The sequence below is a fragment of the Lepisma saccharinum genome, chromosome 16, assembly GCF_977018435.1.
Source record: "Lepisma saccharinum chromosome 16, izLepSacc3.1, whole genome shotgun sequence".
In the NCBI taxonomy this organism is placed as follows: Eukaryota; Metazoa; Arthropoda; class Insecta; order Zygentoma; family Lepismatidae; genus Lepisma; species Lepisma saccharinum.
The window spans coordinates 63,781,854-63,799,077 of NC_139244.1; the positions used below are offsets into that span (position 1 = coordinate 63,781,854).

General features: G+C 37.7%; 1 protein-coding gene across 1 annotated transcript in view; it reads left to right on the forward strand.

The window, feature by feature from the left end:
- Window positions 1-17,224, forward strand: part of obe (activating signal cointegrator 1 complex subunit obelus) — a 128,261-nt gene that overhangs the window by 12,990 nt on the left and 98,047 nt on the right. The window contains exons 4-7 of the mRNA XM_083138244.1: window positions 585-777; window positions 2,253-2,365; window positions 3,837-4,085; window positions 11,760-11,980. Of these exons, the coding sequence (XP_082994370.1) occupies window positions 585-777; window positions 2,253-2,365; window positions 3,837-4,085; window positions 11,760-11,980 (776 nt within the window). The remainder of the gene's footprint in view (window positions 1-584; window positions 778-2,252; window positions 2,366-3,836; window positions 4,086-11,759; window positions 11,981-17,224) is intronic.

A 17,224-nucleotide genomic window follows, 5' to 3' on the forward strand; every position in this document is an offset into this window, starting at 1 on the left:
GATGGGACCGATTAATCGGTACTCTATCGGTATCGGCCGATATACGCATATCGGTGTATCGGTAAAATTACTGATTATTTTACCGATCTGATATATAGATAAATATCTGATAGTTTAGTGCAAAATTATGCCATTTTTGTTGTAATTTTTATGGATAATCTCCGTGCCCTACTTCTTTAAAAAGTAAATGTCTAAATATGCAATTTCTCTTGCACTGCAGTCACTTTGAAACACACATTTTTAAGGAGGTCAATGAACCTTTCAGGTTCTTCCAGGACCATTTCTAATTTTATATCGGATCGGTAGAATATCGGTTATCGGTATAGGTAAATTTTATATCGGTAGTTCATCGGTATCAGCCAAAATTTCATATTGTCCCATCCCTATTAATTACTAATTTCCAACTGTACCTAAGTAGGAGTCGAATAAATGGAAGTTAAGAGAAATGAAAAAAAAGGTAAGAATTTTGGATTTGTTATTTTGGTAGACTTTCTGGACAAGCAACATGTAGTATTAGCACCAATGTGACAAGCAACAAGTTTTCTGCAACAGCATGTGAGATAAGATATTATTAATCATTTCAGATAGTGTACGTGGCACCAATGAAAGCTCTAGCAGCAGAAATGACTCAGAATTTCGGTAAAAGACTGGGCCCCCTAGGTTTGAGTGTAAGAGAACTCACTGGTGATATGCAGCTTACAAAAACTGAAATAACTCAGACACAGATGTTGGTCACCACTCCAGAGAAGTGGGATGTTGTTACAAGGAAAGGAACTGGTGAGTATTTAATATTTTGTCATTATTTGTGATAAGGGAGCATGAATAATACTTGACAAAATCTAATCAAATAATAGGGATGGAAGAGATTAATAAGTATGGTATGAGTACCATCAGGTTTGTGACATTTTTTACACGTATAGGGTGATTCACATAAAACTGACACATTTAATTAACAATGTATGTGAAGGAGAATAATGATAGCAACAACTTATTCCATCTGAAATGTGGCAGTTTAATTACATTAACCCCTAAGGCCGGTTTGACGTACAGAGTACTGACCTACACGTTTCTGTCATGGGAGGTTGGACGTACACCATATGTCTGCATCATGGCTCTAAATGAATGCCTGTTCCGTGCCATCCATTGGCATGGAAAGAAACAATTTTCTTCTGCTTGCTAGTGAGACTTTATTTTACTGTCACCTAGTGCCATTTTCTGAGAATATTTTGAAAGTTACTTTTGTTTGTTCCTTGTTTGCGGTAGTTTTTTTGTAAAAAAGGGTGGCAGGGAGCAGTGGATTGAAGGGTCCTTTTGATTTTAAATTTAAAATTTTCGGTGTGTCAGCACTAAGGCTATTTTGCATCCATCACACTATACGGGATCCAGCCCCTTATCATAACTAAAATAGCATAACTGTAATGCTGTGTTGTAACTAAAATCTTTAAAATTTTCTAACTTGTTAAAATCTGAGGCTGCAAAGAGGCACTCGGCACATATAGCGACAAAACAGAGGACAACACACAGAATTATACTGGCCATTGGGCCAGTCGCCAGAGCCTTGTTAGTCTACAGTCCAGGGTGTACTATGTGGAAGTGAGGTTGACATTTGGGTGTACTACGAGGAAGGTCACCCCTTGCACTCCAATTGAAGGGTCCTGTGAGCGGCAAAATTCGTGAAATTATTGAAGAAAGTGATGATGGTTCATCCTCTGGATTATTGTCGGGTAGTGAGGAAAGTGATTTAGACTTGCATTAGTGGTTCTGAAGATGCTGTGCGAATCGACCGTGTTTTTGAGTTTAAAATTACCGCCCAGCTGCTAGACTTGTGGGTATTAAAATACGGCCTTAGGTGTTAACATTACATGCTGAGAATGTCCTCTCTGTTCTAAAGGTACCCTATCCCTATCTTCCTTCCTTGCAATTTTTTAGCCAAATTAATGACTTTATTCTATTAATTTCCATTCCTGATAAAATATGTGCAAGTTAAAAATGATATTGACTAATACAATACTTGTGATTTAATTCAAGCAAAACACCAACAAATCAACATGTTATTGACATTTTTTGGATAATTCTCTGTTAACGCAGTTTTTTTTTTCCAAAATTAAATGTATGTGATATACATTAATTCTTACATTAGCTCTGTTCAGAATGTACTTGGAAATAAGAAATAAGAAATGTGTGTTGTAACAATACATGTTTCTGTGTGGGAAAAAATCATTATTAATTTACATGCATCTCTCTTTTAATAGGTGATGTGGCGCTAACAAACTTAGTGAAATTACTGATAATTGACGAAGTCCATTTGTTACATGGTGATCGTGGACCTGTTGTTGAAGCCTTAGTGGCTAGGACCTTGAGGCAGGTATGTTTCAAGCAACAAGAATATATATATATATCTCTCTGTCTAATCTCTGTGTGTGTGTGTGTGTGGGTACATGCACATACATCATTATTGTTACTAATATTGTAATAGAGTATTTAGATTATATATTCTATGTTGTATACCCTTTCTTTAATGTTTGCATAATCATTGTTTCACAATAAGGACAATTATAAAAAGTACTTACAAGTGGTTCTGTTTCTGATACACAATGCTTCGGCCCTCTTTGCTAGGACTTTGTCAGGCCTTTCGTGAAGTTTAATGTTTTAAATCATTGTGTATTGGAAACAGAACCACATGTTAAATTATTATATTATTCGTAACTGTTTATCTCATAACACATTTATTGATGATACATGATTGCATCAAAATACTGTAAGATTTTAAAGAAATTTAGGTGTCCATCAGAGGCAATATTTTCATTCATTCTGGTGATGTATTTGTACCACAATTTATGATAACCCATACCATTTGTTCAAGAGCAATGTTGAATGCCTGATGTCCAAAGGAATAATTGATTGGTTCAGAAATCAAGACCCTCATGTTTATTATTTGTGAAACAAAATTTTAAATACAGGGTGTCTGGAAAATAATGTACCTTTTCAAAACATTTATTCTCAGACCCTTTAGGTGGTGTGAGCATGCGTTCTACAAGCAAAGTAGGATAATCTCTCCAAGTTGTGTTAACATATGTTACAAGTTTATAAGTTTACTTTCAGCCACTGTGGTGGTGTGGTTATTCCTGCATGTTCACATCAAGCTGTGAGTTGCAAACGCTTATGAAGCACTTTTCAATACTGTGGAGTGGGACATTTCCAATTCACTGCTAACGTTTCAAAACTACGCTGGAAGGCTTGCTGAACTCTATCCACTGCCTCCACCAAACATCATGGGCAACTAATGCTTTTGCCATTGCTCTGGCAACTTTCTCCAGAAATTGCATATAACAACATTTAATGGAGTTCTTATCAGCTGGATCAAACTCAAACTGACACAGAAACCTGCATTCAACTGTGACCACACATATCATTTTCATATATTCTACAACAGTATACCCTTTCTCTTGTTTGGTCAGTACCATTTTGCACAAACAGTTTGCATGTGCATGGTAGTAATGAAACTTCTACAGTCTAGTTGCAGTCAGTTCTTGTTACATGTGTCTGCACACTGGTGACTTAGAACGAAAGAGAAGAAATAGGCATAATATTTTTCAGACATCCTGTATGAATCATGTGTACTAATAATATTTTTTTTAACTGGAATCCATGAATCCTAATGTTATAATTAGCTGTTAATAAAATTATTAACTTGTGTAATGAATCTTAGCAATCTTAGTCTGTAGCCTTCATGAAAGAATTAATGCAAATATTGTTGAAATGCATGTTTGCATTCACAATTGATATCATTTGAATGATCTGTTTATCCAGTTTTATATTGTTTCCCTCTGTTCTAGGTGGAATCATCCCAAAACATGATTCGTATTGTGGGCTTGTCTGCTACTCTTCCCAACTACTTGGATGTAGCCAGGTTTCTCCGTGTCAATCCTTACATTGGCTTGTTCTTCTTTGATTCTCGCTTCCGCCCAGTTCCACTGAAGCAGACATTTGTGGGAGTTAAGGCCACTAAGTCCTTGCAACAAATGTCTGACATGGATCAAGTTTGTTACGACAAGGCTTTTGAGATGGTGCAGAAGGGTCACCAGGTAAAGCATTCCTAATTATACTGTACTTAAGACCATTTCCTTTAAACCTCATGAATGTGCTAAATACTATATTTTATAATAACCCATGTCACAACGGCTCATTTAGGGCCTGGGCCTACTACCGACTGCCAGCCTCACTTCCACCTGATTCTACTCACTCACTCACCTGAGGTGGGAGATCATCCAACCGGTTACAGGGTGATGTATGATCAGCACGTCAAACCCCCAGTTGTTGGTTGTAAGCTTTCATGACTGGGTTACACTACTCTTCGTAGCTCTCCAATTTCCTCATGATGGTGGGTGGCCACCGGTCCCATACACAGACCAATATCTCGGGAGAAAAGTTGTTATGTTTCCCTTATGCGAGAGGCACTTTTATACAAGTAAGGGGGTTCGCTCCTGTGAAATAAGGAGAACACTTTAACTTTAGATATTTACGCTTCGATTGACTGGTAAGGCAGGGTCAAGAGCTAATAGAAAAGGATGCCCGCTTACCTGTAGAACTAGATCTGAAGATCGTCTTCGCTGATTTGGATGATAAGGCACAGTCCCTGAATTGAAACTACTTTCGGGAGCGCAACTCCCCCTGTAACTCCTTACATATCGATTGATAACACCCTGTAACACGATTTTTGTTCCTGTGTCGTAAGTTTTATTTTCTAAAGGCTTCTGACTGGAAACCATAGAAATTGCCTATTATTCCCCTCAAACTTTGGTTTTGTGACCAGGACAGTGTTATTTTTGAATTTTACCTGTTTTCAATGAGAAAATATACGAATTTGTGTTCTTTGTTTACATAAAGAAAAAGCCATTTTCTATACTTTTGGAACACAAGGAATTAGGAAATAACAATTATTACCCAGGAACAAAAATTTTTTTTTTTGTTACAGTGTGTAATCAGACTATTAATTGGAGACAAGAACTGTGCACTTGATAACTTTCTGATTATTTATTTATTGAGAAAATTTCAGATTTAGCACGGTGGCCATTTTACACTGAAATTGTCAACAATGAAAATGGAATAATAATAAGAAGAAGAAGAAGAAGCAAAAATATATTAAAAAATAATAAATAAAAGTAACAAAATAACACAAAGAGAATAGGAAATTGACAAGAAAATAGGCAAAGGATGGCACTATTTGATATTATTTACAAAGATTTCTTCTAATAGAAGACCGAAAGGCAAACTCGGAGGAAAATATGCCGATTCTTGTTGGGAGGTCATTGTATTGTGTGGCAAGTCTGTAAAAGAGGGATCTTTCTTGAATTTGTAGTCTAGGTTTCTTTGTATAAAATAATCTTGTGTTGCGAGTTGTGCGCATAGATACTCGAAAGTGGAATTCCTCAAGGAGTGTGTTGCAGCGGATTTTGCAATTCACAATTTTGTATAAATAACAAATCATTATGCAAACGTTGCTGATAAGCAGTTTGTAGGTTTAGAAAAGACAAGAGATGCCGAGATGAGAAATTGCGTAATGCGGGAACCCTGTATCGAACTAACTAGGAAGTGAAAAATTGAAGCGATTCTAGAAAGTTGAGTGGAACACGCCATGGACCAGACAGGAGTTGAGTTGAGTTGAGTTGGTGTTTTAAGTCCACTTTATGCACAGTAAGGCTAATCGGGACTGGACCTACAGTTTAAAGTGGGATCCGAACCACTTGTGCCTCCACCAGGTATCGAACCCGGGACCCCTTGATTACAAGGCAATGACGCTACCACTGCGCCATGGGGGAGGCCCTGGACCAGACAGGAGAGCAGTATTCTATTATTGGGGAAATGAATGATTTGAAGTATAAGACAAGGGCTGAGATGTCAGTAATTTCAGTGAAACGATACAGTAAACTTAAGAGACGCATGGCCTTTTTTGATGTGCCTGTAATATGTTCTTCAAATGTGAGTTTTTGGTCGAAAACAATGCCTAGGTCTTTGTGAGAGGATACTGCTTGGATGTTATTGCCAGATACGGAATAAGACGACTTTAACAGGTTCTTCTTGAGAGAGATAGTGAGAGTAGTACACTTGTCAGGATGTAATGTAAGGTCCCATGTTAGACACCAGGAAGTAAATGTTGTTATGTCATTCTGAAGATGATTACTATCGTCGGAAGTGGAGATTTCTCTGAAAATTTTACAATCATTTGCGAAAAGAAGGTAATTACTAGAGGGAGCTGTGAGATGTTCGGCAAGGTCGTCAACAAATAATATGAATAAGAGAGGTCCTAGAACACTACCCTGTGGAACTCCAGAGAGGACAGGAAGAAAGTTACATTCGGTTCCTGAAAGAACGACACGTTGTTGTCGATCGTTGAAGATAATCTGTGAGAAGGGTTAGAAATTTGCCATGAATGTTGAATCTATTGCATAATTTGTGAATCAGAAAACTGTGAATAAAGTTCAAATCACCAACCCTGAGACCTTCTGTAAACAAAACCACGTGCATGCAGAAAACATTGCAAACTCATAGAAAATCCAGTGTTGTTACAGGATTCATTACGTAAGGTAAAACAACAATAATTTGTAGTATGGGATACGCTGCCGCAAATGTCGTCTGACTTTAAAACCAATGCTCTTTCTTTTTGTACTTATTGCTTCATCTTTATGGTTAACTCTTTGCACCAGTAATCATTTCCCATAAATTTGGCTTCTTGCATGCGAATTGAATATATTTTACTTGCATTTTTTTAGACAAAATGATATAACAAGGTAATGTATATTTCTAAGGATGATATAGATAGGAGTGTATTTGAAATTTGTTTGTAGATTTTATGTAAATTGTATCTTATGTAAATAAAATATATAATGGGCATAAACAGCCATATGCAATGCTGTAAGTCCAATAAATATATTGATGATGATGATCAAAACAAGACAAAGAAAGTTCGTAAATTTATTGCAGTTGGAAACTTTGACAAGCATCCTAATAACGATTTTTGTTTCGCCAAATATAGTGCACTTCGTAATATAACTTAGTGACATGGCAAGGCAAGATAAGTGTAAACATTTTGTAGGAATATGCATTGTAACTTTCAATGAGCTTAGAGATTTGTGTACATAATGATATTTTATAACAATGGTTATTTTCTCAAAATAATCGTGTGAACAGCAAGGAAGTAGTGCCACTTTCAACATGGCGAGTTCTATGCATGCGGGAAGTGTTCAGTGATACATTGAATCGGTGAGACGGTTTGTTTACAGAAGGTCTCAGGGTGCGTGATTTACACTTTAACAGTATCAAAGGCTTTGGCCAGATCAAAGTATATTACATCTAGTTGTGAATTATTTGAAATACATTTCATAGCATGTGAGAGAAAAACCGACAGGTTTGTAAGACAGGAGCTACCAGGAAGAAAACCATGTTGGTTTGAGCTTAAGTAAGGAGAAACAAATTTATACAGTCTGTCTTTGATTATTTTTTCACAGATGATGGACAGAGGAGAGAGTAAGGAGATTGGTCGGTACGAAGAAACAGTATTTTTGTTGCCACTTTTGTGAATCGGTGTGATGTTTGCTTGTTTCCAAGCTTGAGGAAAGATGCCTTCCGAGAAACATCTGTTCAAGAGAATGGAGAGGGGATAACACAAGGATTGCACTGTTTTCCTGAGGAACATGCTGTTGATATTGTCCAGACCTAGGGCACGGTGAGCTGAAAGAGACGACAATAGATTTTTCACCTCGTCGGGTGTAGTGGCAAGCATCGTTAGGGAGGAGGAACAGACAGGCCTTACGTTTAGCAATGCTGCAAAGGAGGACGGTGGGCGGAAGTTACCGTGAAAATAAGCGTTGAAGAGTTCTGCCCTTCAATCGCCAATCGCACTTTCACTATCATATGTAACTTCAGCTGGAATCCTCCTATTATTTTTTCTTGAGTTTATTAGATTAAAAAAGCTTTTTGGGTTTTCCGGGATTGTTACAGTGATCTTGTCTATATGTTCCTTGTTTTTTTCTGAAGAAGATACTTTGAGTGCCGTAGTGAGCAGCAAAGGTGTTGTGCGTGTGTTCACTCGGGAAGTCCTTCCAAAGTTACCATGCTCGTGTCTTGTTGGCCAGTACATCCTGCACCTCGAAGTCGAACCAGCACGGAAATCTACGAGAAGCTATTTTCCCTGTAGGCACGAGGTCCGTCACCGATGCTTCAATGACAGCTGCAAATACGTCAGCTACGTCATCGACGATTCTATTTTCCAAAAAGCCCCAGGAAAAGGAGTCTAGGGAAAGTCTTATCTCCTCCCATGGCGCTCGGTTCCACAGGTAGCACTTCTTTTGGATCTGGGGTCGATGTCCTCTTCTAGAGGGGGGATTGGAAATAGACACGTCCAGACTGTCGTGGTCGGAGCTCAGGAGGTTCTTGTGTGGCATGATACTAATTTTGTTCAGGGTGGACAGAACATATTCCAGGTTGCTGTCCTTTCTGGTGTTGAACAAATTGTGCTGTTTTAGGTTCAAGCCACAAATGAAAGTTTCAATAAACCACTTATCATTCGCACAATTTGCTGTTCCTTTCAACTGGGGCTGAGAAATGTTCTCCAACTATTAAAGGGAGATTCACATTTCCGATCGTTAAAGCTGTTGGGCGAGTTCTGTCCTGTTGTTAACCATGCTTTTTGCAATAAGCTCAGTTTACTTATTTTTGTATGATTTCCAGTTGATTCTTGTGTCAGCGGAGTTCACAGATCCACTGAAGGTCGCTGGTGTAATATGCTTTTACGAAGCTACTTCTAGCACAACACCTTGGCGAAGAGATTAGTCTATCGAGTTACGATGCGGGGGGGTCCCGGGTTCAAGTCACGACTTCGGCGTGATACAATACCATATTTATTAACCCTTTATTAGAAGCGTGGAGTACCAGTTTCCCCAGGGATTGAACCACTGTGAACTACACTACACATGAGTGCTTTTGTGTCACTGAATGTTCTTTCTTTATCTTTGTGCTAACCTCATCTGTGTTGTTCTGTTGTACTTCTAACCCACATAATATTATAAAGTTAGCGTCAGTTGCATGCTTAGGGGATTAAATACATAACAGGATAAATGTCAAAGTGAGATAGGCAGAACACACAGTTGATTCAGATGTTATATATTAGTGGGCTACTGAGCAAGGGGACGACACAGGTCCACTATGTAGCCAAAAGTCTCCGAACACCTAGTGCTGTCCATTCCCAAGACACCAGCTAGGTACCTAATAAAATGTCGGACCTCCCTTCACTATTATTGCAGCATTTACTTTTTGAGGCAGGCTTTCCACTAAGTTCTGGTATATTGCTGTTGAATTTTCTTTTCCATTCGTCCTGTAGCTTTGTGAGACTATGTTTCATGTAGAAACCGACAAACTAGGTTCTGCAAACATGGCGGTGCTACGTTGTCTTAGCATAATGAGTGGACTTGTGTGTGCAGGCTTTGCTGAAAAGCCTCTTCAATTCGTTGCACATGTTCCTTTGAAGTGCGTGGTCACCCTGGACTCTTCCCTTACATAAACATTGTGTTTCTTCAAATTGTCGACACCAACAACAAAAATCTTCTTTGCCAGTGGTGATGGATCAGTCTTGACGGATTCAGTCTTGCTAAATTGGAGAATATGAAATGCCTTGTGTTGCATAGATGCCATCTTGTGAACAACTAAGGTTAGTGTCTATTTGGGCACTACTAGTGATATCTAGCGGCAGTCATTTAAACTCTAGGTCACTGCGGTTCAAATAGTACAAGTTTCATTCATTGGCGGTGCATGATTGAACAGATATAAAGTTTTAATATTTGGGTCATTCTTTTTTAAACACACTGTATAACCAAAGCAATGATATATTTTTTACACTTCACAGTGAGGTTTTATCTTTTATTTTACAGTCAGCAAATGACAGGGCTAGTTACTTGGGAGATGTAATTCATTTTTTTTATTTTGTGTCACTTCTGTAGGCTAATTGCAATGATCGCTATGAATGTAGATGATAAAATGAAATTAGTGAAGGGACATACACAAAAGGAACACTCATGCTTGTTAATGTTACCAGCTGACTAGCAAAATGCATAGATATTCCAAGTATATGTTCCTGTTAATTAATTTCTGTTTTGTACCATGCTTACATTACTTGGACAAAAACTCATAAATCCTTTCATATATGTACGTATTGCTTGCTTTGTAGAATTATTTCTCTTGTAGTTTACGGTTCCTGCTGGTGCATAGACACAGTTTTCAATGTAATGTTTCAGGAGAACACATGCTCTCTTCATCAGACATTTACATTTATAATTCTTTCATGAACATTGAAAATTGTGTTTATGTGCTTGCAAGAATTGTAAACTACAGGATAAATAACCCATAAATCCTATTAAAATTATTACTAGGGCTCGGAAGTTGATGACCTAAAAAATCTAAAAAAATGACCCATAAAATAACCTTAAAATTATTAAAAATAACCTAAAAATATTAAAAAATGGCCATAATTAAAAAAAATCCTAAAAATAATTTTTGCTTGTAAAATGAAAGCTTGATTTTTCATAAATTACAACAGAGTTGTTGAATAATTTGATAAAACCTGTTGTTCGCCAGTTTTAACTATTGAAGCATCGTCGGAAAGTAAAACACACCTCCTTTCCGAGTGAACTTTCACAATACAATAAGTGGGCAGTATTTGATAATACAGTTTTGTTTCGCATGCATCAGATTATATCCCGGACTCCGTGGCGGAGTGGTTAGCACATTGCACTACGGTGCCATGAGTCCCTGGTTTGAATCCTTGTATGGGCATGGATGTTTTTGATTGTCCATTCATCAATTTCATCATATCATCTCTCATCCCCTTTTTCGCAAATTAGCCAAAAGTGACACAAAAAGCGAAGTAAAATAATGCAAATCAGTCAATCAATCAAGCATCAGATTATATATGTTTTTAAAGTTATTTTGATTTATTTTACTTTAAAACCACAGATTAAAATTGTAATAGTGGCCAACAAGGGAACTTCAAAGCAAGCTTCACCCAATGCTTTTCAAGTTTGCTGGAATGCATTTAAAATTAACGAAGCAACAGGAAAGGAGCAAGAACAAACTTCAAAGCAATAAAAAAATTCAACAGAAACTGAAAGAAATACTGAAAAATGACCTAAAAGCCGACAAAGGCCAGAAAATGATAAATAATGCAAAATAAAACAGTGTTTTCTGATTCTAAGTGAAGTGAAAAAACCCACAAAAAAATATGATTTTTCATCAACTTCCTAGCCCTAACTATTACATATTGAACTTGCTTTACACACAAATTATAACAGAACAATATTATAACAAAACTTGAAGATCTGGCCTTTCATTTGTGTTAACAGTTATTTCACAATTCATTGTACTTCGTTGACAGTAATTAATTGAAATAAGGGAGATTTGAACGGAATATTCTGTACTTCCAGTTTAGCACACACAGATGTAGAAAATACTGATTCTTTATTACCGTAGTTTATATTATTGTTACATTTAAACTCTCTAGCCTTCTTAAATTATTGTTACATTTACAGTTCACAATACTGCCATTGCCATTAGCATTTACATTTACCATTTGAATAATAATAGTTCACTAATATTGTGTTATATTTATACATTTACACTCTCATCCAAGATGCAGCTAAATTAAAAAAATAAATATATATAATGTATTTGAAGAAATATGGTCAGATTTTATGCATATCTCTTCCATTTAGGTGATGGTATTTGTGCATGCTCGAAATGCGACTGTGAGAACAGCAATGGTTTTGAAGGAGATGGCATCACAACAAGGCCAGCTGAAGATATTCGATACACAGAGCCACTCTCACTATGGACAAGCATACAGAGCAGTGAGCCGGTCTCACAATAAGCAGCTAGTGGAACTGTTCTCCTGTGGGTTTGCTGTGCACCATGCTGGAATGCTCCGTAGTGATAGGTAAAATTTGGAACTTATTTTTATGTTGGACTTAGATTCCTTAGCTGAATCAGGGTGGCTACTTGCCGAGAATTCCTGGAATTCTGCATGAATTATTGGCTCTGTGAATTCTGCGTGAATTTTTCTCCGTAGACATGAAAAATTGCAACTTTGGTTAATGGAATTTATATATATTTATAAATGCCCTGAGGCAAATTTTTCACAGTTTTGCTTTTATTTTTGTTGAGAAAGGAAAAGGAAGCTGCTTGGAAAATAAAACATAATTCTCTCAATCCGTTTACTTTGTTAATGTCTTTAACAGAATAATCTATCTAATAGGCAGAAGATTATTGCAGATACAAGATACAATTAACAATTTTTTGTAGATTAGTATGTCCACAACATTTGTGACTTGTGTTTGTAGAAATATTTCGAGTCTTGAGTATGTGAAATGGCAAATGTAAACTCCTCACCTTAAATATTTTAAATATATATATAATTGAATTGAATTAGATTTTTGGATACATTGGAATCACACAGACTCTTTACGTTGTTAATATATTTGTGTGTGGGTGGTGAGAAACGGAAATACCTAAGGTTGAAACAGGGTAAACATCTGCTTGTACCCATGAATTTTGGAAAGTTTGCCTTGAAGTCCGGGAATTATACTTGAATTTTATCGTGGTCCTAGAGTGCCCACCCTGTAGCATTCAAGTTATGCAATGTAATTTCTCCATAAATAATGTACAGTGGAACTTCAATTTTACATTTTTACAAGATGAAGATGAAAAAGTGAAAATGCAGAGAAGTGTAAAATCTGGGAATCTTAGTAACAAGCATATTTTGTTTTTGACAAAAACATGAAATGCAAAATTACTGGCTATAATGTTCATTTTTCATGTTCTTGAAAGGTGTGAGGTGTGATTTTGGATAACACCATTAAGCCTTGTTCCATGATAACCAAAAACTCAATATGCTGACCAAGGCAGAATTTATTTTATTTTCAAAACATAAAGTATACGTTACATTTCAACCTTCTAGCAAGGTCTTCTTCAGACTCTGTACCAAATACAAATGAAATAAAGTACAAAACAGGAAGATAAATACCTAGTCTGGCCATAAATACTGTTACAAACTTTTGGTTTGGACTACACATCCGGTAGTCAGGCTCGTGAACCATGCTTGTGCTGAAGTTCACTCCTGACCATTCTGTGTTCAACTGTGAAAGAGCAAGCGTGTATCTTCTTGTGCTTAGTATGGAGTGGGGCGAATATGAAAACAGAGTAACCGTAATTGCTCTGCATATGGTTGGGAAGTCACTCACTGAGATTTTGCAGCCCCTAAAAATCCCGAAGATTAACAAAAGGTTTGTGTATCAGACAATTCAGAGATGTCACTGATACTAGTAGCATGAAAGATCGCCCAAGAGTTGGTCGACTTCACACCGTATGAAGAGCTGTGGATGTTAAAGCAATGATGGCATGCATCCGCCGAAATCCCATCCGGAAGCAAGTGATAATCGCACAGGAGCTTAACATTTTGCAACAATCAATGTTCAGGGTACTTAACGAAGACCTTGGAATTGGAGCTTACAAGTCGAGTACTGGAAATTTCCTGACAAATCAAGTGAAGAAGCAGAGGGAATTGAAATCGAGACGACTCCTGCAGCGGTACGTTGCCAATGGGCATTGCAGGATTATCTTCACTGATAAGAAATTGTTCACCACTGAATAAAGTTTTAACCGCCAAAATGAAAGGGTGTATGCTTCAAACTCTAGAGACGTTTGTGAGAGAGTTCCCAAAAATCAGAGATGCCACCAGCCCTCCTCATTCATGGGTTGGTAGGGGGTGAGCTATGAGAGTTCCACCAGGCCTCATTTTTAAGAAAAGGGCTTAAAAGCCATGCGAAAGTGTATGTGGAAAGTGTCCTGGACCCTTTCGTGACACTGCTGAACCAAAAAATGTTTCACAATGAATCCTAAATTATTCTGCCCCAGCTCATAAGGCAAGGACTGGAGACCAGTGTACTTGATTTCATTTCCACTTTTGATTAGCCATCTGATAGCCATGATCTCAGTACCTTGGACTACAAACTGTGCCCAGAGCTAGAGGGGACTGTCTGCAAGAAGAGGAACCCTATAATTGAAAGTTAAAAGTGCTCCTTGATAGCAGCAGGGGCGGACTTCCCCATCAAGACCATCCGGGCTTGAATAGATGCCTGGCCAGGGAGACTTCGCACCTGTGTGAGTGCAAAAAGTGTACATTTTGAGAACTGATTGGTGCTATTTGTCCACGCTAGAGGGATCGAGAAATAAGTGATAATTTCTAGTGAACAGAATGTATTGGTAACATGAACTTTTACTTTTACTTGATACAAAACTCACAGAGTTTCAGATGATGTTCAATGCAACTCGATATGTGCACCTTTGGTGGCTCTGCACACATCTAAACGGTATTCAACTTCCCGCCAAGTGTTCTCTAGCATTTGGGGAGTCACAAGCGCTACTGCATTTGTGAAGTGGCCCCTCAGTTCCTGCAAATTTCTTGGTCTGTCTCCTTGATAAACAACGTCCTTAACATATCCCCAGAAAAAAATATCCAAAGGGGTCAAATCGGGTGACTTGGGTGGCCAGGCAAGGGGTCCTTCTCTTCCGATCCACATATCGGGGAAACGTTCATCCAAGAAGTCACGCACCTGTCAATGATAATGGGCCGGTGCTCCATCTTGCTGGAAAATCGATCCTGGGGGAAATTGGTCTATGGCGAAGTTCTGCAACATGGCCAGATACACATGTCCAGTGACTGTAGCCTCTAAGAAGAAGAATGGTCCAATGACAGAGTTCCTCGTCAATCCACACCAGACATTCACTTTAGGCGTGTCTCTCTCATGTTCATGAATAACATGGGGAATCTGTGTACCCCATATCCGGCAGTTGTGCCTATTGATTTTGCCGCCTAAATGAAAGGTTGCTTCATCCAAGAAAACAATCTTGTCCAGATACGAGTTGTCATTTTCAATTCGCAGAAGCATTTCAGCTGCAAAATGTGCCCTAAGCGGACGATCATTTGGCTTTATGTGGTGATGAAGCTCGATCTTGTAAGCAGTCAAATGGAGTCGCTTGTGTAAGACCTTGTGAATAGTCGATCTAGGAATTTGAAGTTCGGAACTAGCTCTTCGGATAGACTTCCTTGGACTCCTTGCAAATGCCGTTCTCACACGTTCGGTTGTTGCCTCATTCACAGACACTTTCGCATGTTTGCCGGTTTGCGATAGTAAAGAACCTGTTTCTCGGAATGTTCTGTCCCATTGGAGAATCGCTTTATGACCAGGTGGATCCACATTCCACGTACGACGAACATGGCGTTGAACCCGAGTAACAGATTTCTCTTCTGCTAGCCATAACACACACTGAACTTTCTGTTGCGGTGTCCACATGTTTTCCACTGCGCGATCGACTACTGAATGGCGCCTGGCTTTTTTTCGAGACAAAAGCTATTGACGCGCATGCGCGACCGTGTAGCTGTCTGAAAACAGTGTTGCACAATCTCGGAGAGTTTCCCTTTCCTGTCATATGAAAAATGCAGCAATATCCTTATCTGGTTTTAAATGGCGAGCATTTATTTCTCGATCCCTCTAGCGTGGACACACTGTATGAGTGTAACATACTAAAATAACAATTAAAAATCTGAAACCATATGTATAATGTATTAACAAAATAGTGTGTAACAGTATTTATGGCCAGACTAGGTATACACAGACTCTGGTACAGAGTCTGAAGAAGACCTTGCTTGAAGGTTGAAACATAACGTTTAGTTTATGTTTTAAAATAAAATAAATTCTGCCTTGGTCAGCACATTGAGTTTATGATTTTGTACCATGTTTTGTCACAAAATGATGCAAAATGAACTTCAAAATGAGAAATAATCTCTAAAGCACAGAATTTAGAGTTTATTTACCAGCGCAACACTTTCTGGAGTGTGAGTCATGCATGCAAATACATGATTAATTCTGGCCCCTTGATTACAAGGCAACGATGCTACCAATGTGCCATCAGGGAGGCATAATACTGTATCCAGGAACACAAAATTGGGGTTTCTCTGTAGGCTTTCTATGTTTAACTTTGATAGAAGTGTAGTGATAACTGACATGAAAAATATAGTAATGCTGACATAACATTTGATTTGATTTGTTGTTTTAAGACCACTTTATGCACAGTAAGGCTAATCGGGACTGGACTTACAGTTTAAAGTGGGATCCGAACCACTTGTGCCTCTACTGGGTATTGAACCCGGGACCCCTTGATTACAAGGCGATGACGCTACCACTACGCCATCGGAGAGGCCCTGACATAACATTTAACTGATAACCTATAGTGCATCAGTTAGATATAAACTGTCAGATATTTAGTTTTAAGAGTTCAAATTTTCACCCTGTGTGCATACAGATAAGTTTGATAAGTTTTGCCTGGAAGAACATTGATTTGACATTTTCCTGCTTTATGCAATCAATCTTCATGGCCCCAATAAAATAAAATGTAAAATTTTCCTTCATTTTTTTTGTCCCTTCAGAAACATAAAATTGAGGTTCCCCAATATATACAGGATGTTTGCATACCACAAATTCTTTAAATTCCAGGAATTATTCATGAACTACTGTCACCAGGAAGTAAACATAATTGTGCATCTGCATCTTCATAAAGTTGAGAAATGGCTACAGCTGGTAAACTAAATACTATAAAATGTAGCCTAGAAATGATAGGATATTACTACACAGATCCATTAGTTTTTTTTCTAATAGGAAAACAAAACAATGCAAAAGAATCCTAATGTTTAACACTGTCTTTAAAAATCTAGTAGACAGAACAAGGAATGGCACAAGTTTAATTTTTTATAACTTCGTACTGTAAATACAATGTAGAAATGTACTTCATCAGTTGAAATAAAGAAATGGATGATTTCTTAAGTTTCCTGTGACATTCCTTTGTGTCTTATTTGTTTGTAAGATGTACAAAGAAGAACTACAGTGAACATTCATTTTAAGTTCCTGGATTTTAAATTTTCATGCATTATACATTCAATCTAGAAGATCCCAACATAGCAAAATGCTATAAAATTTTCCTTTATTTTACTATAATTAAGCCTTGTTTCCATATTAAAAACCATAAAGTTGCTGACCAAGGCAGTTTATTAAGATTTAAAAACACTTTACATGTAACGTTTCTACCCTCTATCAGGATCTTCCTCACACAAAGAACTAAAGTAAAA